The sequence below is a fragment of the Diospyros lotus genome, chromosome 3 (assembly GCF_014633365.1).
Source record: "Diospyros lotus cultivar Yz01 chromosome 3, ASM1463336v1, whole genome shotgun sequence".
In the NCBI taxonomy this organism is placed as follows: domain Eukaryota; kingdom Viridiplantae; phylum Streptophyta; class Magnoliopsida; order Ericales; family Ebenaceae; genus Diospyros; species Diospyros lotus.
The window spans coordinates 35,022,524-35,044,739 of record NC_068340.1 but is presented as its reverse complement, the minus strand read 5'-3'; the positions used below and the strand labels follow the sequence as shown (position 1 = coordinate 35,044,739).

The following is a 22,216-nucleotide window of genomic DNA, read 5'->3' as shown; positions in this document are numbered from 1 at the left end:
TTAAAAAATATGACAAAATAATAAAAGATAATAGGTGAAATAATTGAGAAATGTGGGAGACAAAATAGGGTGTGGACAAATAATTAAAGATTATGGGTGAGATTTAGTGAAAAATAATTAAGAAAAGTTTCAAAATAATTAAAGATAGTGGGTCACTACAATTATGCTAAGCTTAATTCAACCTTCCATAAATAGAGAAAACTTGAAATGTTTGATGACTTAAATTAGAAAGAGAAATATTGTAAGAAAGAAAGATTTGAGAGTGAGAAAGATTTGAAAAAAAGAAAAAAGACAAAAATATAGACAAAAATATCAAAAAATTATAGAAAAAATCCTATAAACTGGGTTTAGTAGTTTGTGTGAAAATTTGTGACAGAAGGCGTTAGATACGCAAACCGAGGCTTTGTCGCAGTATAAAAGAATACCAATTGCTCTGGGGGAATGTGAGTTATTTTCGAAAATTTCTTCAAAAATTCCAGAAATATGAGAATAATATTTTAGAATTTTTTTATGATGAAATTGGAAGAAAAATGCATGATTGGTATTTATTATGGATTTTTGAGGCAATAGATGCTTGAAAATCAAAGAGAACATGAGAAATAAATAACACATGGATTCTTAAAATTATGAGAAAATTTTTTAGGTTTAGAAATGTTGTTTTAGGAATTATTGTGAAGAGAAATTGAGAAAATTTTATGAGAAAGTATTTATTTCATAATCTAGAGGAAATAATAGGAAGAAATAGGAAAAATTAGAGAAAATTAGAAATATGATTTTCTTAAGTACTTATGATGCCAAGGTATATCAAAGTTCATAATTAAGTACGATTGGAAGTCCGACGCGAATTTTGAGGTAAAATTGTCTTTTTCCAAAGTGGTACTTTCCAACTAGATTTAATTTTATGAAAATATTTGATTTGTAAATGGTTCGACTCAAAATTTGATTTTATATAAATGATTTTGTCATGTTGTCATCTTTTGATGTGAGTATGTCATGTAGATTGCATTTACATGTATTGATGATGAAATATGCATATAAGCATGATGAGATTCACGGTCATACGTTGCATGAGTTTGGGATTAGGTACTGACGTCGTTGTTTTGCCAATAGTGCACCCATATACGTCGGTCTGGCAGGGAGACTATAAAAATAGCGGGTAATCTTAAAGTGCGATTAACCCAAACAGTGTACAGTGTTATGTGCATTGTATACATTGTTGTTAAAATCCCAATTTTATGATTTTACAATTCGAAGACCCTTAAACCATTCAAATCCCATGTAAAATCCAATTTAGGATAAAATCCTATAAAATCTCGATTTTACATATACGATTTTACGATTCAAAGACCTTCATTAATTTAAGTTGCAATTTAGAGGATGCTTCCAACGTCTCAATGTCACATAGCATTTGACAGTGGAACTTATGCAATGAATTGTTATATTTTGCCTCTAATTGGAACTTGATTTAACATTAATTGCATAAGTTCCAATATCACATAGCATCTAACATTAATTGCATAAGTTTCAATTTACTTGATTTAAATTATAAATTTTACTTGATTTAACATTGATTGTATAAGTGAATCAAGACAAACAAGTAATGAATTAATGGACCACCCAACCCCAAATCGGGATTTTACTTGATTTAATCAATGTTAAATCAAGAAAAAAAAATGCAACATAAATCTAATGGAAGACGTTGAAAGAATCCTCTAAATAATTTTAAACTATATTTTACTTCTAAATTACCTATATTTTGCCTCTAAATTGCTTAAACCAACCTGCTAGTTTTTGAGTTATATTTTGGAAGTATCATCTTTTGAACTATAATAAGGAATAATCAGGTTATTAAAAGATATTAATTCATTTTTTACAAAATTATATTATTATAAACATATATTTACAAAAATTGAAGGGTATTTTTAATTATCTCTAAAATCTTACGATTTTACGATCCGATTTTATGGATACTTTTTTTATCCCACTTAAAATCTCAATTTTAACTACCTTGATTGTATACATACATGAGTATTAAATATTTTGTTCCCTTACTTAGATGATTCATCATCTAACTTGGGATTTGCCCCTGAAATATTCAAACGTTGTAGATTGAGATTGTAGCATAAACGAGGATGAATGAGGCATGAAATAGCACTTAGTAAAGTGCATGATGAGTTGTATAATGAGTTGAATGTATGTTATATAGTCTATGTTTTTAAGTTCTGTTACTTTGAATTTTAAACTTTTTGAGAAATGATTATGTATAACTTTAATTATGGTTAATGAGGATGTAAAAATTAATTTGTTATTAATGTTAAGATGTTAGGTTCGATTCTAACTTCCACATTTGATATTTATGATAATTTTCTTTCGAGATATATGTATGAAAATTTTGGAATGGATATGAGAAATGATATGGTTTAACAATAATTTTTTAAAAAAAAATTATTATTTCAGAATTGTCCTAAGTTATAGCACACTTGAAAAAACGAGGCATTACATTGCAGGCAAGGGCAAGGCAGGCGCAAAGAAAGGGGAGAGAGAGAGAAGGGGGTGAACTAAACGTGATATATCAAAATATCGCGATTTATCACGCCTGTAAAAGGATTCAATGAACCCTAGCACAGTCCATATCAAAGCTGCCTGTATTTCCTCTTGCCAAACAACACCTAATTCGTTTCCAGCAATTAATGAGCCTGCAATGCATAAATAGACACAAGACGGGTTCAGTTTGTTGTTAATAATATTAACATGATATAAAAAAAAATTAATTACTATCAATGCAATATTTATGATATTGTTAACAATTATAATTTTGTTATTTGTGATGTTATTTTTTATTATAATTATAAAATTAACCAATATTAGCCAATCTTACTATTTCTTGAATTTTTACTATGTATAATTGTATTAATGTAAAAATAAATTCATAGTAATTTTATTTAGGCAACAAAATCATGTTTTTTAATGTGGAGAACACCCAAAAAAACAAAATAACAGTATAAGATATAAATATTTTTGGCCATAAGAATAAATTTAGTTTCGATTTAAAATAATTTTATTTAAATATTCTTTTTTATTTTGAGGAAAAGGCCAAGCTTTAAATTTGTAATTTTTAAAATTGAACGGCTTTAATGTAGAGTTTAAAGTTAACGTTACCTTGGCATGAGTGAGTTTCTTTACGTTTCCAAGATTTTGGACTAAAAATTTCACTAATTTTAGAAAAAAAAAAAAAAAATCATCTTCTTATGATAAAAAATTAACTAATAAAATGATCTTTTGTTGTTGCTTAAAAATAAAATGTTTTAAGATCAAATTTTTAAAATTAATCCTATAAATTTTACAAATAGTTTTAAATTTATATATATATATATATATTTGTTAAAACAAAGGGTCCCGTGATTCCTATGCTACTGGAAAAAAATCATTAAATTTAGGCATCAATTGGGCACATGCCATTGTTGTTGTCTAGACTGTTAAGACTGCAATCAGCAATTATTGCATTAAAAAGACAACTTGGAGCCCCCGAATTACTACTGCAACGACAAATACTAACAATATCTTGGTTGAAAGGAAGAAAAGGGCTAAACAAACATAGAAAGCTAGTCTCATTCCACCAACATGAGCTATTAAAGTGTATCTACAAGCATTCTTTTTGACTCATCTCCTCGTACATTTAAAAGTACATTTAAAAGTATTAAGTTCATTACAATATAATAATGTTACTCTTATGCTGTGTAGTAATTGAAGATTCAGTAGCTGCATGCATACTCATTCATGCGGCAGCATTCAGAGCTTAATTTCCTTGCCAAAGATCCAGCTGAAAGGAACAGTTGATGCTGGCTTGGCTCTGCTCTGAGCTCGCTCCTCCAATTTTCTAATCCTCGGAGCCAACCCGCATACATAATCTTGCGCTTTTCGGCCCTCGCCAGAAAGACCTGTCAACTTCTCGACGTTCCATCTTCCAACTAAAAATTCCAAAATGTCAGCATAGTCCTTGGTGGTGTAGACTCCAAGCCGCTGTGCAACAGCAGAGAAGTGTTCGAAAAGGTTGTTGTCCTGACCATCGTACATCAAGTGGGCTGGCATTGAGATTTTCTTTCTCATCATGTCAGCAAGGGCCAACATGGTGGCATCTGGGTCTATCTCGAAAAGCTTCTCAACTATCTTGGTGTAAGCAGTTTCATGTCGCTTCTCATCTGCTGCAATTGTACCACATATCTGTGCCAGTTTCAAGTCTCCATACTCCTTGGCAAGCCTAGCAGTGTTTCCATGGGAAATGAAGGTTGCCCTCTCTTGAAACGAGGTGTATATGAAACCTAGATAGGGACTGTTCTCCATCCGTGGATCCTAATAATTGCACATGTACAGAGATAAGACAAATGCAGAAAGAATAGAACCGGACGAGCATTCTCTAAAATCAGATGTTCTCTTTTCTGCTTTTTTGCTTTCCCCTTTTTCTGGCAAGTGGCAAGTATCTTGGAGGGGCATCCATGAACACTTGGGAAATGACATTTATCAGGGTTGAGGCAGGTAAAAACCTAGCGTAAATCATATGCCAATATGAACTAATGAACTTAGAAGTTACAGGTGCATTCTAAGGCAAGAAAAGGGAGTTGTAATCTATCAACAAGAACTAGTGCTTGAACCTGGAGCACAAGATTGCTTGTTTTCCCTGTTGAATAGAATGCAATTTTTTTGGGACACTTAATGTTGAAGACCATTAAAAATCAACTGGAAATAAAAAAATTGGTTAATGTGAATTGCAGCACGAAAGATAAAATATATGTGCTTATATTTCTCTTTTGCCTAAAAAAAAAACAATTGGTTGGTATGGGCTTCCAACTCTTTTTGTCTCGTCCATTACCTTTTTCCCCAATCCCACTTCCTAGGCTGTAAGGAGGTCCTTACAATGATTAGAAACCATCAGAAAAATGAACCAAACTGAGTAGGAGATAAAATAGAAGTTTTAATAGGAAATCCTCTTTATGAAGTAATTTCAAGGCTTCCCTGAACAATGTAAATAACTCAACTACTTATGACATATTGCAATCATATAGCAATATCAGATAGGTAACTAAGAACATAAAGCAGAAATTGGCAAACTCACCATTCCAGATCCTATCAGGTACTGAATTGTTTTCTCAATTTGCCTCATGTCAACCCGTCCAGAAAGGTAAAGGTATTTGTTAAGAAGATCACCATGTCTATTTTCTTCAGCTGTCCATGCCCTGGTCCAAATAGCCCAAGACGTGGGGCTTGCACCTGTCTCATCTCGAACACCATCGAAAGTGTTGAGCATAGTTTGATAAGTTGGAACTGCTTCTTCTGTGATCATATCTCCAGCCAATACAATGAAATAGTCATCCGGGATTTCCTTTGATCTTTCCCTCAGCTCTTTTACTTGGTCATCAAAGCCTTCTAAGACTGGGTCTGGCAGAAAATCGCTAGGTTGCCAACATTTCTCCACTGGCTTCAAATGCACTAAGATGTTCTCCTCGGCCCAATCTTCCAAGGATTTGAAGATCTCAATCTTCTGTGGAGGCATGGAATGCGTCACTTGCACATGCACCACTTTGGGAGGATTAAAAGGCTTTTGTAGATCTTCAACCATCCTATAAACAAAAACAGAGTTTAGAAGCATGCATTTGATTTAAGGAATGCAAACAAAAACATGAAAAAAAAAAGGCATATAGATAGATGATAAGATTTATGGGATTGTCGGAAAAGCATGCATCCCTCCCTGCTCAGATTGAATATCAATGACTTACCAAAAAGCGACAAGAGAACCCCAAAAAAACATCAAATAACATTAACAAAATTCTTCGTATCTTATATATTTCCTTTTTTTGTTTAGTTATGGTCCTTATGGATACGATAAAGTCCAAAAAATTAAAATTGCCCAAATGTGTGATTAAAATACAACAGACTCGTAGCTGAAGGAAGAAAAGAAGAATTTAGAATGTGATATATTATCCGAGAAACAAAAATGAAAAGAAAAGTGAACTAAGTGAATGTGAGAGGGTAAAATTTCCTTTGCATGTAGAAATTTATGGCTACTGGCACCTATATGTTTGCTATAATTAAATAGCAAACAAGACCAACCACCCCCTTACATACAGAAAATAAAAAAAGATCCTGATACCAAAACTCCGATTCCCAAGCAAAGCATACGCAGTTAAAGTAGTTGATGGAGAAAAGGACCACTAGATTCATAGAAATGACAATTGGCATAAAGAAGAGATGAAACAAATCGAATACCAATGTTTAAGCATTCAATTACCATTGACTTATAAAGACAGAACACACACAAACTTGCCACGTAACATAAAATGAAGCACCAAAAGAATGAATATAATACCAAGGAACCGGAAATGTTATGATAGGACGTCAACCAAAAAAATCAAGAATCCGAGATGACATTGGTTGATTTAAAATATCCACAAACAAACAAATTCCATAGAATATAACGCCAGAAAATCAAAAGAAACTGGGAAACAGCAAAACATTTGATGAACGCAAGTAATAATTCTACAACTCCCACCAACCCAAGCAAAAAAGTTTAAAAACAAAGAGCGAAAAGAAAAGAAATTTCCAGAGACCATTTTGCATATCAATGCAAGAGCGAACACAGAGATCCATTGAAAACCACGCGAGAAAGACGACACAAGATATAATATTCGTTAATCTATTGGTGAATTCTCTAAAACACAACATGTTCAAGTTGATGTCCAAACCGTCAGTTGATAAACTATGAAAGCATCAACTGAAGCAAATAAGGGGCGGAGCTACGCCCAGCCAAGGGTGGGCAATTGCCCACCTTGCTTTTTTAAAAAATGTTATTATATATATATAATTTAATTTTTTTAAATTTTTTCTGAACATCAGTGTCAACCCACCCCACCCATGCCCAAACCATTTTTTTTAATTTTTGGGACCCGTGTCCCTCCCTCCCTCTCCCTTAGCCCACCCACGCTCATGGCCATGTTGGCCTTGTAAATAGCACCAATAGAATCTAAAGCTGTGACATTGTGGGTCATTTATTCAATTTTTAATTTTCAAGCTCATATCAACAACCATTCTACATTTATATAAATACTTGTGTGTGTGTCTCTCTTGCAAATCATTTGGCATTAATATCTCAAAAGAGAGTACTTTTTTTTTAATTTAGGAAGAAAAAACATGGAAAAAACATAAGGGTCTGAAAAAATATAGAATATTTTTATTGTTGTTAGCTCATTTATGAGAGGATCGATTTTTCACCGTCTACCAAAAATCTGAAACACCATTTTTTTTGTCTTTTTTTAAAATCCAAACTCAATTTAATTTAATTAAATTGATTTAATATTACTTTATAAAAAAAATTAATTTTAAACTCTTATTATAGTTAATAATTATTAGCTGGGATGTGAGTTGTATATTCTTTAACAATTGGAGGGTAGGGCGTCTCCGTGTTTCTCTTCAACATGTCTCCGAATTTCACTCACCCACATGTCTTATTCTCCTTCTTTTTCTTCTTCTCTCTCGTTTATTTTTCTCCTTCTCTATCTCTTCTACAAAAGCTCTATAAATTACCTATTTTGCAAAATTCGATTGTTGGATCTTGAATCCGATCACATTATCACCATGAAACCAGTCTTGATCTACAAAAGCTCCGTAAATTACCTATTTTGCAAAATTCGATCATTGGATCTTGAATCCAATCACATTATCACTGTGAAACCAGTCCCGATCTATAACAAAGTGAGCTTTTTAGTTTTATTAGCTTTACTTTTAGTATAGATTTGTGAGGTGTTTATGTATATATGCATTATTCAGTTTGACCGAAATTTTAAGCTTAGATCTACAAAGTTTCGACCGTTGGATCTTACTAATTTTTGGGTATGTTAGATGAAGGAGGTAAGGGAGTCGAGTAGTGGTCTTGGATCGCTAGAAAATGCTAGTTGCGGTGGCCGGCGATGACGAACAGTGTGTTTTTTTTTTTTTGTTAAAATTTGGCTGAAAATTAAAAATTAGATCTACAAAAATTTAGTCGTTAGATCTAGTTTATTTTTAGATATATTAACCTATTTGACTTGACGGTTCTAATGGTAGGCTCAAATCATAGAAACCTCCAGCCGACGGTGGTGATGAGGCTGGTTCAGGTTTTTTTAAAAAAAAAAATTAAGTTCAATTTCTTTTAAGTACCTAATAGTGTAAATTGTCGAATTATCTAATGTTTAAAAAAAAAATCATGTTTATTGTCTTTATATAGTTGATACCTTATCGTGCGATTTCAAGATCTTGAAGTTTAACGAAACCGTGGTCTTCATAAACGACAACTCTTTCTTATCAAAAGAATTTTTATATACCGTCCGTGTGCGTTTCTAGGTTCCAAGAATTCTTCAGCTTATCCTTTCTCTTTTTCTTTAGAAACAACTAGAAAATCATGTTAAGATTGGGTTTTCCATGCAGTGCCTGCAAGTACTTGAGAATAAGATGTATCAAACGGTGCATCTTTGCCCCTTATTTCTACAATGAAGCAGGAACTACTAATTTTGAAGCTATTCACGAGGTTTTTGGTGCTAAAAATGCCTTCAATCTCCTAACACATCTTCCGATAAGAGACCATAATAAGGCTATCGCTACAATCTTATATGAATCTCAAGTTAGAATTTAAAATCCGATGTACAACTGTGTATTTGAAATTTTTGCCCTCCAACAACAGGTATGATGAATCCTAAATTCTTAATCTTTTTGAATTTCTAGACTTAATTTGCTAATTATATGTGATTTTTAGATTAACAATTTGCAACTTTATCTAGTCTTTTTGAAGGAGTTTATAAACTCTTATGCAAACTTTTAAAATGTTTAAAATCGATTTCACCCAGAAACCAACCCTATTCCAAAATTGAATCCGAGCATCGCCGATAATTTTGTCAATGAACTTGAACCAATCGTGTTCGGCAGACATCAGCATTGAGCGTGGAAGAATTAGATTTTTTTTTTTTACTATTTGTATGATTTATTAAGCTGTAATAATGAAAAATTAATTGAGAGATTTTAAGATGTTTTTATCAATCAAATCTATTTATTTAAATTTTAAATATATAAAATAATTTAAATAGATGAAAAATAAAATTAAATTAACATTTACAATGGTTAACAACAGTTGCAAAATTTATTAATTTAATAATTAAAAATAAATTTTACAATAATTTTTGAAAAATTATCATAAAATTTAGAAAATAATTTAATAATTAAAAATAAAATTAAATAATTATTTTTTAAAATTTTTTTAATATTATTTTATTTTTACCTACCCCGCTTAAAATTCCTGGCTCCACCCTTTTTATCACAAGTACCGCCAATAAGCAAACACTAACGTTCAAAGAGCCAAATTATCGAAAAATTTCGAGGCAAAAATAATTAGGCGTAACAAAAAAGATGCACGAACTTGAAGAAATTTAGCTGATCCAGCCTCAAACAGAACGAAACCAGGTCAATCAATCAATAACAGAGTATGAACACTGCGCGAGGTGTTATCACAGGAGTACATGCGAAAATAAAACAAAGTCAAGAACTCACCAAGGAGCCGAGTTAAGAGTAGACGCCATGGAAACTCTCTGAGATCTGAGATTTCCCGATTGGAGTCGAGAAAAGGACGGCAGCTTAGGGGATTGACATAGTCTCAGAGCCATTTCTCGATTGATTCTCGAGAGTCTCTGTCGATTCGCTTTCGCTTTCTCAAGTCGAGAGAACAAGTCTGCGAGAGAGAGAGAGATAGAGAGAGAAGAACCAGAGCAATGGCGAGTGAAAATTACAAAGAAATAGGGAGATAAAAAAGACGGCAGGACGCAGAAAATCAGGCAAATGCGTGCAGTGCTTGGGCGGGCTGGGGAGTGGTGAGAGAAGAAGGGTATTAAATAGGGGGAAAATTCTATTCATAACACGCATTATTGCTCTTCAGCCACTCTAGTCAAAATTTCCCTACATCTTTCAAAATTTTTATTTTACCTTTCACTACCCATAACCATAGCTATCTTTCTTCTCTTTTTACTCTCGATAGCCACAACCATAGTCGCAGCCACCAATCTGTTACATCTCTCTTTCTCTCTCTCTCTCTCACACGCATCTCTTCATTTCTCAATGTCCCCGAATTCATACACAAACACACACACAAATATATATATATATATACACAAAAATACATGACTGCAACCATAAAACCCTGGTTGTCCCCCCAAATGCACACACAAATATATATATATATATACACACGAAAACGTATAGTTGCAACCATGGAACCTTGGTTCCCGACTGCTTGGATTCCCTGACTATTGGAACCCTTGTGTTCTTAACTGATAGCAACCGAGGAACCTTGTGTTCCCTGACCCCCATGGGTCGAGAACATGTTTTTTTTATTATTTTAATTAAAAAAATAAAAAAATGTAAATAAATAAATTTTTTTTAAATATATATATCTTTATGTAATTTAATAATATAAATTAACTAATTTTGAATTTTTTTAAGTATCAAAAATTCAACTCATTATGATTTAAAATTTAAAATTAGTTAATTAATAATAATTTAAAATACAGATATTTAAAAAGAATTTATTTTTTTATTTTTTTAATTTTATTTTATTATAATAAAAAATTAATTAAAAAAAAATCGACGTTCCCCAACTGCTGGGGTTCTAGGAAAGTTGAGTTCCCCAACTGTAGTGTTCCATGGCCGTGGCCATACATGTGTGTGTATGAGAGAGATAGAAAGATGGGTGTGATATATTTGTATGTGTATTATTTGTGTGTGTATTCGAGGGACACAAAGAGAGATGGAGAGATGGGTGTAATGAGAGAGATGGAGTAGATGGATAGCTGCGAGTGGTTGTGACTGTGGGGAGTAAAAGGGGAAGGAAGATGGTGTGGTTGCGGGTGGCTCTGAAGGGTAAACTAAAATTTTTGAAAAATAGTGGAGAATTTTGGAGAGAATGGCTATGAAGAGCAATAATGTGGGTTGTAAATAGAATTTTCAGTCTCAGTCGATTATGAAATAACCCTTTTTCTCCACAAATTTACATAACTACCACTACTTGAAAACCTGGAGTTTAGGTCACGCGGGCGTTATGGAATTTTTGCAATAAAAAATGTCATTAGAAGCTTTAAAATTTTTGTTTGGTAACTTATTTGAATAATTTTTTTGTATTAATAATTTCATAAATACTATAACCCTCAAATAATATTATTTATTAAATAAAAATACCATTTACAGTCTATAGGCTTCTTAAATGTTAGGATGTATGTAAAGATACAAGAAAAAAATAAATTAAGGATAGCAATGGATTGTTCATCTACCCATTAACATGCTTTTTTATTTAATATATAGGCTTAATATATTTTTTAGTTTCTGGATTAATAAAAAAAAAATAACTTTACAGATATCAATTAAATTGTGCTCACTATTCAATATTTATTACTGGATAAAATAATTTTATACACTTTTAATCCCTAGTTTAACCGATGTTAACTTTGTCCCGTCACACTGCCACATCACTGACATGTCAGTTCTCAACATTGCCGTATTTGAGTACATCATGCTAAATGAAAAGATTTATAGAGACATCTCGAAAATTTAATTTATTGACGAAACTTGATCAGATTTCTAAAATTGATTAGAATAGATTAAATTAGTGGTCCATATGTTATGTATTTTCAATTTGAAGAATGAGACGTTTAAAATGAAAACTCAACAAGGTTGACAATTGTGGATTATAGCTCTAATTTTAATTTTCGTTAAAATCCATTTCATTTTTCAATTTTTGGCTAAAATAACATAATTTGTTCCTTAACTTTATACTATAATATAACAAAATAGTTTGTGTATTTTAATTCGTCTTATAGTAATTGCTAAACTTTTAATTTTATTATAATTTAATTCCTCTATAAAAATTCAATTAGTGTCAAAAAAAAAATTATCACATTGCAAGTATATAAAATAAAAAAGTAACAATCGCGACATAACATTTCGAGATTTTGTACAATGACATCATTAACCTCTTTCTTATCACAAAATATTACTTTGATTTTGGCCCAAGGTACAAGTTGAGTGGTCAACTCACAATAAGTTAGAATTTACACCAGTAGATTGTGAGTTTGATTTCTCGTCCTGTACAATGAAGGAAAATCTTCACTTGCGATTTACCTTTTCTACCGAAATTGAGGGCACAAATAACGAAAAATTGCATAAAAATGGTAATCTCAATATTAATTTGATTCTCCTTTGTTATGTGAATTTGGGATGAAATTTTATCACGATTAATAAGTTGGTAGTTTTTTTTTTTTTATCTTGGTATAGGATTTTTTTAGAGATCAAGGCATTTGGTGTAAATGAGACTTGAAATGTTATTTCTTAATTGTTTATGCTAGGTTTAAATTTATTTCATCTTAATATATATTCCACAAATTGCCTTGGATTAAGGGTTTAACTCCATATCGAATGTATAAATCAATATGGGTCCCTATCGGGTGGTTTTTAACCTATAATATGAGTTGTTTTTGGAAGGTAAATTAAAAAAATATATTTTGAATTTTTAAATTAATTATAATTTTAGATTGCATTTTTTATTTTCGTAATTCACTCCTTAAATTTGTAAGTTTTTAACAATTGTAGAATGGAGGGAGAAATTGTTAGCTTTTACTTTTAAAATATGATGTAGATGGTAATTTAGGTTTTTCTTTTGTATTGTTTTTTTTTCTTATTTTTAAAAAAGTAAAATTATATTACAAATAGATGCCTCAATTAAAAATTATATCATTCACATCATATTTTTTTATAAAAAAATTATTTGTCAAATTATTGAGATGATCGTTTTTGTGCGACACTCGATACTCGTGCTATTAATTACATCAGAAAAGATAAAATTTATTTGTCTAAGTCATTGTTTGATGATAAAATTGACATGGTAGTTGGATTTTTGTTAATGAAACTAGTAAGAATTTAAATAGTTTATTATTCTATATTTGGCTCAACTATATATTGGGTCTAGCACAAAAACAGGCTACAGTCTTAGTTTTAAATAACACCCCATTAAAACTCAATATAAGATTTGAGCACCCTTGGCTCAAGCTATAAGCCACAAGGGCCCCAAAATCACTTATTAATTAAAATATAATTTTTTTTAGATATAAAATTATTAATTTTATTTTATGTTAATTTTTATTTGAATTCATGCTTTGTTAAATTTGTTATTCTATTTGGATGAGAAGACTCCAACTCTTCAAGTTTATGAATTATTTTCTAATGTTAAATAATGAATAGTGATATGTTATTTAAGCAAGGAAGTCTCTAATTTTTAAAGTTCATGTATCATTTTTTAATATTAAATAATAAATAAATAGTGAGATGTAAACCAATAACGTAACAAAAAAAAAAAGACAATAAATAACGTCTTTTTAAAATGACAATTTGATAAAATAATTATTTGGATGACAAAAATTTGGTCTGGGAAATTCAGATTGATCTGGTTATTAAAAAACAAAAAAAGTAAATCAGTTAATTTTTAATTTACAATACTTGATTATGGATTCTCCATATTTTTTACTTATTCAACTATTACGTTTTCAAATATTTTCATCTTGTTTATATTGTCAATTGAAAAATATTTACTTTTTAAACTTTAATACAAAATTTTAAATAGTGATTTTGTATTTAAAAAAACAAGCAAAGTATAAATTAAATAATTTTTAATATTTATTTATATTATTAAAGAGCCACTAAAATACCTCTCACCTAATGTCATAAATATTCTTAAATTAGCCCTAAATTTAAGTTTACATTATTATCTGCATTTATTTGTATAAAATATGTGAGTTGACCAATTCTTAAATGATCACAAATAATATATGCTCAACACGTTTATCTCATAAAATTATAATTTATTAAAAACAAAAAAAACATCTATATTAGCCCATAATAAAAAAATTTCTTTTCTAACCGTCTTTATTTTCGTGAGTTTGTTGAGAATCAATAAATTTACAATGTCACGTAAAATTCATTTGTAAACAAATTCTCATATTAAGTATATGACACATTAATGTAAAATATGAGATTTAATTAACTTATATAAATTTATATTTTAAATAAATTTGTAATTGAAATTTGATTGACTACTTATTTTAAGTTTTTCAATGGTTCATAACCTATAAATAATGACACTCCACTATACCATGATTTGACTAAAGGTAATAAATTCAACATCTTTTGTAGAGGCTCATTACTTTCTCAGACAAGAGGAAGAAATCTTGAACTCTACTTTTTTTATTGATGATATTTTTATTTCCTCCTTATTGGGTTATCTTATAGCTATTTTTTCAATGCCTATCACTGATAAGTACATAAAGCTTCTTGTGGTACATTTCACCCTCTCATATTTATTTTCTTACAAAAAATTAGAGGAACAATTAGTAAATATGATAATACTAAATAAAGATAAATTAATTAATTCAGCTCAACATAATAAATTAGGAACGCCCATATTTGGATTGAGGGTACACAAAGGCACGAAACAATAAATGAGACCTATTTAATGAAAAATAGTGGCAATTGATCACTAGCTGGTTATTCTAAAAACAAAATATCCTGCGGTCTGCGCTGAGCCGGTTCAGACAGAAGCCGTCTGGATTTTCCACCCGTCCGTCACCGTGGGTGTTGTAGTTGTCGGTATCACTGTATCAGCTAGGGTACCACAAGACAGACAGAGAGAGAGGGAGTGGGGGGGGGGGGGGGGGGAGAATGCCGTTCACAAGCAAGATAGATAGACAATCGGATTACAGCGTTTTCCCCTCAAGTTGTCCGATTGTGATCGACAATGGAAGTTGTTATTTTCGAATCGGGTAAAGAAACCCTAAATGCTCTGTTAATTTATGTATGTGATTGTCTCTGTATTGTTATAAGGTTTTACCTTAAAGATGGGCAGGAGAGGCTGATCCACGCATTATCTTCCGCAATATCGTTCAGAGGCCGCGCCATAAAATCACCGGTACCACCAATTCTTCCTTCACCTCTTACTTGCCCTTGTCTTGAACAAGCTCAGAGTAACTCTCGTGTCGTCATAGAAACTTTTGTATGAGAAGGCGATGAATATATAAGTTAAATGTACATAATTTTGAGAAGTTGTAACACTTGCTAGAAAATGATATTTATATAGAATTTGTTGTGCAAATATATAATGTGGCATTGGCTTTTCTGTATTATTGTACAATTTGACGAGCTTTTTCTGAATGTTTTCTTTCCTTATTAATTGAGTCGTGTTGTTTCTGTAATTATGATAGATTTTTTTTTTTTTTTCATTTGCAATATATCAATACTAGTGAGCCACAATATTTTGGAAATTTTATTAGCACAGTAATGTTATACTACTTTTACATTCTATTAGAGGACAGAACTATGTTAGAGAATAATGAATTTTAGATATGAGCTTGAGCATTCAATAGATTAACTCTTTGTTTCTTATACGACATATGTGTACTACAATTTAAAGTTTAGGGATTTAGCCCAGAAATCCTAGATTCAAGTCAGTTAAGTGGTTTTAGTTATAAAGGAAAAAAATTACATTTTATTTGTAACTAAATCAATATAAGAAAGTATGAAGAAAACAGATAAGCTGCGAGTATGTATACATGATATATAAAAATATGAAAATCTCTAGTACTTGAACCCTGCTCACCCCTATATTACTGCCATTGGCACCTCTCTCTGCCCTTCAAAAACAACTATCACGACAACCAACTTTTCTATTTTTCTTTGTTGAAACCTGCCTCCATTATTAAAAAAGGTGTAACTGCCCATGCAAGTTGAAAGAATTGGTTGAACTTGACAGCAATTTTTGGAAAACTCTAGTTGGCAAATGTGAAAGAGAAATAGTTGGGGGTGTAATTTGATTTATAAGTCTTTGATGGTGATGAATTGCTAAAGAAAAAAAGGAAGAAATTCCTACAGATTGGGGAGGTAAAGCTGGTGATTAGTAGAGTGGCTAAGGCAGTGGTGTGGGGTTGGAATTATGAGGGTTTGGCATAAAGGGGATGTGGCTAAGGAGGCAAAGTTGTAATCTAGTGGTCGGGAGGTCAATGGTACAGTGGTGACATTGGAAGGACCCATGCATGCTATGCAATGAGGTGAGTGTGCCATTGCTATTGGGAGGATGGGTTATGATGTTGCTTGGGGCAATGGTGTGTTCCAGTTATGGCTAGGGTGATGAAGGGAGTACAAGTGAGGCTTACGGATTGAACCCATGCAATTAGGGAAGGTGTTGGGGCTGGCAACATAATGGAGTGCAGTTGAAAATGTGATATAGCTTGGATTTCCTAAATATTAATAAAGAAAAAATAGCACAGTCAAAGTAGAATGTGGAAGTAGCAAAAAGGCAGACAATGGGTAGCAACAAGGAATACATAAAAAAGTAGAGAATAGAGAAGAACCTGGAGAGGGAGGGAGAGGAAATAAGTAATTAAGGAGATTGGCTGGTGAAGCAGAAGCGAGAGTAATAATGAGGGAAGAAAGAGATGTTAGGGATACGTTGCTGATAAATTACTGTCTCTGTCTCTGCTTCTGTCTGTCGCCTCTTTTTCTCTCTCTCCCTCTTTCCTACGTGTTTGTAGGAAAGCGTGCGTGCCAAACTCCAAGAAGCAGATCGAAAGGAAAGGAATGAGATGGAATGGAATGGAAGAAAAGGAAGAAAGAAAAGGAGTAGTCAAGTAGAAGGCTGAATGAATGAAATATGCCCCGCCTGAATGCCATGACATTGCAGAGAGCAGCAGTGCGACCAGAGATCGATGTGTATGCATATATATATATATATATACATGTTTCCAGTTTCCTATTAAAAAGGAAAAGACAGCGCAGCAGAAGAGAGATTGATCCGTTCATGAAGAAGAATAGTGAAGTCTGAAGGGAAAGAGAGGGAGAGAGTGGGGAGGGGGGCGCATGGAGTTGGCGCTGTCTAATAAATGCAGCGCAGAGGGTGGGGGGTGGGGCTGAAGAAGGAAGAAGAAGAAGGCAACAAATCGCATATATACAGAGACAGAGAGAGTGGAAAGAACGAAACAACCCGAAATAAATGCTAGGCTTTTTGGTTGGTTTTGCTTTGGCTGTGGCTTTGAAATTTAAGATCAGCACAGCCACAGCTGCTTTCTGTTGTGCCTATGCTTTGGCTTTGGCTTTTGCTTCGTGACGCGTGCTTCTGTCGGGATATCCCCCTACCTTTCAAACCGTCCCTTTCACTTCCTGCCCATCCATTTTCTTCTCTTAATTGTATTTCAAAGATGCGTGGTATATGGTCATCCTAGGAGTTTGCAGAGTTGATGACATAAACAAATTAGTTTAAATATTCATTCACTCTTTGCAACATACTGTTTCTTTATTAAGATATAGATTAAAAAAATAAAATATAAAAAATATTTTAAATTTTTATCATTTTCAATATATTTGTTAAACTTATCTAGCGATTCTTAAAAAATAAGTTATATAACTTTTTATCTAATATTCTTCGGATATACTTATATACTATTCTCTCAAGATAAATATATCTTGAATCTTACAGATAAGAAAAAATAATGTCTATGTCTTACAGTGTATTTTAAAAAGTTTAACAAATAATTTAATAAAAATTATTTTAATATACAATCTTATCTTACTTATTTTAACAAACATTATCTTAAAAAATTATTTTTATCTATATATGGAAGACTTTAATTAGCGACAAAAAGAAATGGTCCATTGATGGGTATATATGGATAGAACTATAGCATATATACATTGAGGATATATAGTTGCAATTCGATCCGTCAGATGAGATGGTTAGGCCTGGCTAGCTGGTCCTTGCATTGTGGGAGTAGTTGGAGATCTGTGGTTTGGTGCACTTAATTGTATACTGTGACCGCATCCAATGCACGATCATTTTATTTTGTCGTGGATAATAATATTTGAATAGGACTATATATGCATCACTCACAGGTGCATGGGACAATATAATTAGTCATATATATGCTATCAACTTTGTATCGATATGTTTCCAACTTGCTTCGACACCTTTTATTTTCATGCATGTGTCTTAATTTGCGTATATATTTGTGTGTGTTCTGGTATTAATGCATTAACTTCTATGTTAATTATTATCATTACCATATATAGAGAAATCATGATAAGGAATGAGGGAAGGGCGAAGAGAAAGAGATCCACGAGCCTTGATGGTTGATCGACCATAGTTTGGATGGGTTGTCAATAGGATTGGAGATTTTTAAAAACAATCAAGTTAGAATTGTTTTGAGAGAGAGAGAGAGAGATATGGGGGAAGGATATATAGGATTACTTGTGAATTAAACCCTTTTATATTTATAGCCTTGCATACTTCACAATGAACTGTCATTGAAGAGTTGTGGTTGGCAGGGTTCTTGAGATCGAAGGGGAGTGTGCGTGCCATGCATGGTCGGTCAGCGACGTACAAGACCCCTTAACTAAAACCTTGTATTGCAGACCCCTTCGATCTCAAGTATATATTGTTGGTGTTGCTAGATCATGGGTTTTATATATCTATATGGTTGGATTTCCCTAATTAACATACATGTGATAAGATAATGTCGTCGCAATCACATGCATGAATGGTTAATTTAGTTGGTTGCTTAAGTGATCTTTTGTCCATGTGGTGCCCTTTTAGATCCACAAGTGGGGGTGAGGTGGACCTCGGTGTCATCAAATGGGACTATGAACAGTACTCATATATATATATATAGGGAGGATGAGTACGTAGTCTCCCTTTTTGTATTTTTATATATCTATCCCATGAGTGATGGAAAACTAATCACTCTTTCCAATTAATTGGTAGCTCAACACCCTATTTTATATTTTTTTAGGCATTAATAATTAAATATATATGTATGCATATAGATGAATAAAATAGAATTTGGGAGGCTGTCACCTATTTATATATTAAGTCTGAATTAATTTGGTTTAGTTTGGAAGAATTTTGAAACTTAAACCACATATTAAGGTTTGAAGAAATTCCAAACCATTTTAGTGGTAAACCCAAACCAAATTAAACCATAAAATTAGGATTTAGTTTTTTTTTTTTCAATCCACATATTAAACAATATCAAAATTGTTATTATTATTATTATTATTATCGGTCATTGGGCCCTTTTCACTTCTATTCTTCTCCTTTGATTTTTTATCTTAAATGTTTAGCCCAATCTAGATTCTCATGTTGGGTCCCCACCCCACATACCATTTCTTTTGGGCTCTTAAATTATGATTTGGTCCTCTAAGTTTGTGGCCCATGGGACTACCTTTCATACGCTTAAACAAATTTTTTTTTATCCCATTTGCTTAGATTTAGAGGCTAATGATGTAATAAAAGTTGATCCTGTATTTATTTTATAAAATTCATTTATTAGCAATCCTTCGAATGCATGTGTTCTAATAATAGGAATGTCAATTCGAAGCCATTGATATGTGATTATAACCAAAAAAAAAGAGAGAAGAAAATACATTCTAGCCAATGACATGTGATTATAGCCATTGACAATGACAATAATACTGTCATTGTCACTTTATGCTGCGATCATTATTTCCTTTTTGAACTTCTTCGTTTTCTTCATAAGACATTCTAGCTTGATATCTCCTGACTTTTTGCACTCAAGTATATTACCAATTCCTTTTGTTGAGGTTCTTCACATCAATTTTTTTTGGGAATCTCTTTGTTGAATTTCCTTTTCATAAGCATATTATATCTTCGTGTGATCAATGTCAACTCACTTTCATCACATCATTACTCTCACTGAGTTGTTGGGGTTCTTTCTTGATAGACATTAGAGCGATATTTTTCTTTTTTTTGCATTTTTCCTCTTCCTCTAGGAGATCTGTTTTGTAAGTTATAAGAAATCCCATGAGCTAATTCATTCCAAGAGTTTTGAGATTCTTAGATTATTGGATTGTTGTTACCTTTGGTTTCCATTTCTTGGATAAACACTTTAAGATTTTCTTAACAAAATCATAATTATAATAAAAAATTTCTAAGAAATTTCAGATTATTTATGATATCAAGAAGATGAATAAACATGTCAAATATATTTTCATCATATTTCATAGTTCTACTCTAATATTCATATTCTAATTTCTTTAACCTAATTCGTTCCTTCATCTATGACCTACGACATATCTCAAATTTCTTTGGTCATTTCACAACACAATAAAATAGGTTCATAGCTTTAGCATTACTTTGGCCTCTTGTAGTGTCTTGTTCATCATATTTATCTTTCGATTTAGGTATAATCATATCTTCCATAACTATGATAGGCAACTTTACACCTTTAGTGATAAATTTTCAAGCCTTGTAATTATTTGTTTATACATAGATTTTTATTTTAGCTTTCTAATATGTGTAATTAGTTCCATTAAATAGTGTGGTGGCTTATCTATGAATTGTCTTTCATAGTTTCATTTCCATATGGGTGTCATTTTCTTGTTTATATCTCAAGCAAGGGATAAAGACAAATTATATACTTATACCTATTGTTGCTTAGAAAAATAATCTAAGAGGGAAATGAATTGGGTTTTTAAGTTTAAAATTATTTTTATCAAATTATTAATTTTTATAACAAATTTAGTAATTGATTTGCTAATAAATAGATAATTGCAATAATCTAAACAATTAACACACAAGATTTTTATAAATTACCACTAAAATATAAGAAAGAACCTTAACTTTTTGTATAGAAGTTAGAATCTTGATTGGGGGTATATAATCAATTATAATTGATCTGAATCGTCTAAAAATCACTAATCAAATCGAACTAAATCACATGTAATAATCGAACTAAACTAAACCAGCCAACTAACCCCAATTAATCGAACTAACCAAAACCTAAATTGTGGTAACTGAATCGAATCGAAAACCAAAACTAACTACAAAATAACTGAAGAGTTATTGTTGTTGTCAGTAAGTAATTCCAATGATCGGTTTCAATCATTGGATTTCTCCAACTGTGATAGTTCATATATCCAAAAATGAATTTGATCCAATGGTTAATTTTTTGTAAATGTAAAAATTCATTTTATACTAAAAAAAAAACATCACCGGCCACCATCCACGGCGAATTCCGACAATTGAAATCGACCATCAAATTCGCCTTGGTTTAGTGACTCACATACTCAAAAATCAAAAGGATCTAATGATTAGATTTTAGTAGAGATCTAAGTTTTAAAGTAGAATATCTACCCACAAGAAGTTATCAAAAAACTTACCGAATGGGCCATTAGCGTCGACAAGCAAGCACGGTGGTGCAAATCGGAATGAGAGAGAGATGCTAGACCGACATTGAAAAGAGACGAAGATGTCGATGTCGGTGCAATGGTAGCCTGACAGTTATGGCTGCTAAGGTGGGTTTGATGGAGCGATGGTAGCCTGGTAGACGAAGATGGGTTCAATGGACAAAGATGTCGGTGTCGGTATTGGTGTCGACGTCTTCATCGGTGGGAGCAATGGGTTGTCGGAGAGTTGGAGATGAAGAGGAAGGGAAAGGGAAAGGGTCGAAAGCTAGGGCCGCTAGGCTCCAGACAATTTGGTCATTTCGCCTTTCTCATTTCTCTTATGTATTTTTTTTATATTGCACCCAAAACGATGTCATTTTGGTCAATTCGATTAATTTAATTTTTTTAAACAAAAAATCGAACCGAAAATTAAAAACCAAACTTCTCAATAAAAATAGTCGAATTGAACTTTTGCTATAAAATAACCGAACTGATCAATTCAGTTAGATTAGTTTAATCAAACTTTTTCTCACCCTTAATCTTGATTACAGGATAACTTTACTAAGAGATCACACTTCTAGCAATTTAAATCCCTCACAAAGTGAGACCATCTCACATGCAAGTAACTAACTTATAGCCATTTTAACTTGAAGGAAAGAAAAAGAACTTTGCTGGCAGAGATCTTTTACACTTAATACCTTCAATTTTGAATGCACAAAGCACTCAATAAGTGAGTCCAAATGCTAGTTGCTGAGTTGCAGTTAAAGTCTCTTCTTCGTTCGTGGTTCTAGTCATCGGAGAAAATGTCTTGCTAGTTTGAAATGCGAACATCTATCTAAGTTTATTAAACTGCGAAAGAATATATTTTTTGTTGTATTTCCGTTTGTGAGTGTAAGTGTGTGTGGAGATGGTTGTCCTACATTGGTTGTGAAAA

General features: G+C 32.0%; 3 protein-coding genes across 6 annotated transcripts in view; 2 read left to right on the top strand and 1 right to left on the bottom strand.

Moving 5' to 3' along the window:
* LOC127797806 (2-alkenal reductase (NADP(+)-dependent)) overlaps positions 1 to 22,216 on the top strand; it is a 39,239-nt gene that overhangs the window by 4,298 nt on the left and 12,725 nt on the right. The window lies entirely within an intron of this gene.
* The window catches only part of LOC127797805 (stearoyl-[acyl-carrier-protein] 9-desaturase, chloroplastic-like), a 39,560-nt gene continuing 20,929 nt past the window's right edge, over positions 3,586 to 22,216 (bottom strand). The window contains exons 2-4 of one of the 2 annotated variants that reach the window (XM_052330958.1): positions 9,568 to 9,763; positions 5,111 to 5,615; positions 3,586 to 4,350 (exon numbers count right to left, since the gene is read on the bottom strand). In XM_052330958.1, coding sequence (XP_052186918.1) covers positions 3,790 to 4,350; positions 5,111 to 5,615; positions 9,568 to 9,680 — 1,179 coding nt within the window. In that variant the 5' untranslated portion in view covers positions 9,681 to 9,763 and the 3' untranslated portion in view covers positions 3,586 to 3,789. Of the gene's footprint in view, positions 4,351 to 5,110; positions 5,616 to 9,567; positions 9,861 to 22,216 lie in introns of those variants that run through there. The other variant, XM_052330959.1, reaches the window with a different exon arrangement.
* The window catches only part of LOC127797803 (actin-related protein 5), a 48,434-nt gene continuing 40,996 nt past the window's right edge, over positions 14,779 to 22,216 (top strand). The window contains exon 1 of the mRNA XM_052330956.1: positions 14,779 to 15,019. The gene's annotated coding sequence lies outside the window, so the exon portion shown is untranslated. The remainder of the gene's footprint in view (positions 15,020 to 22,216) is intronic.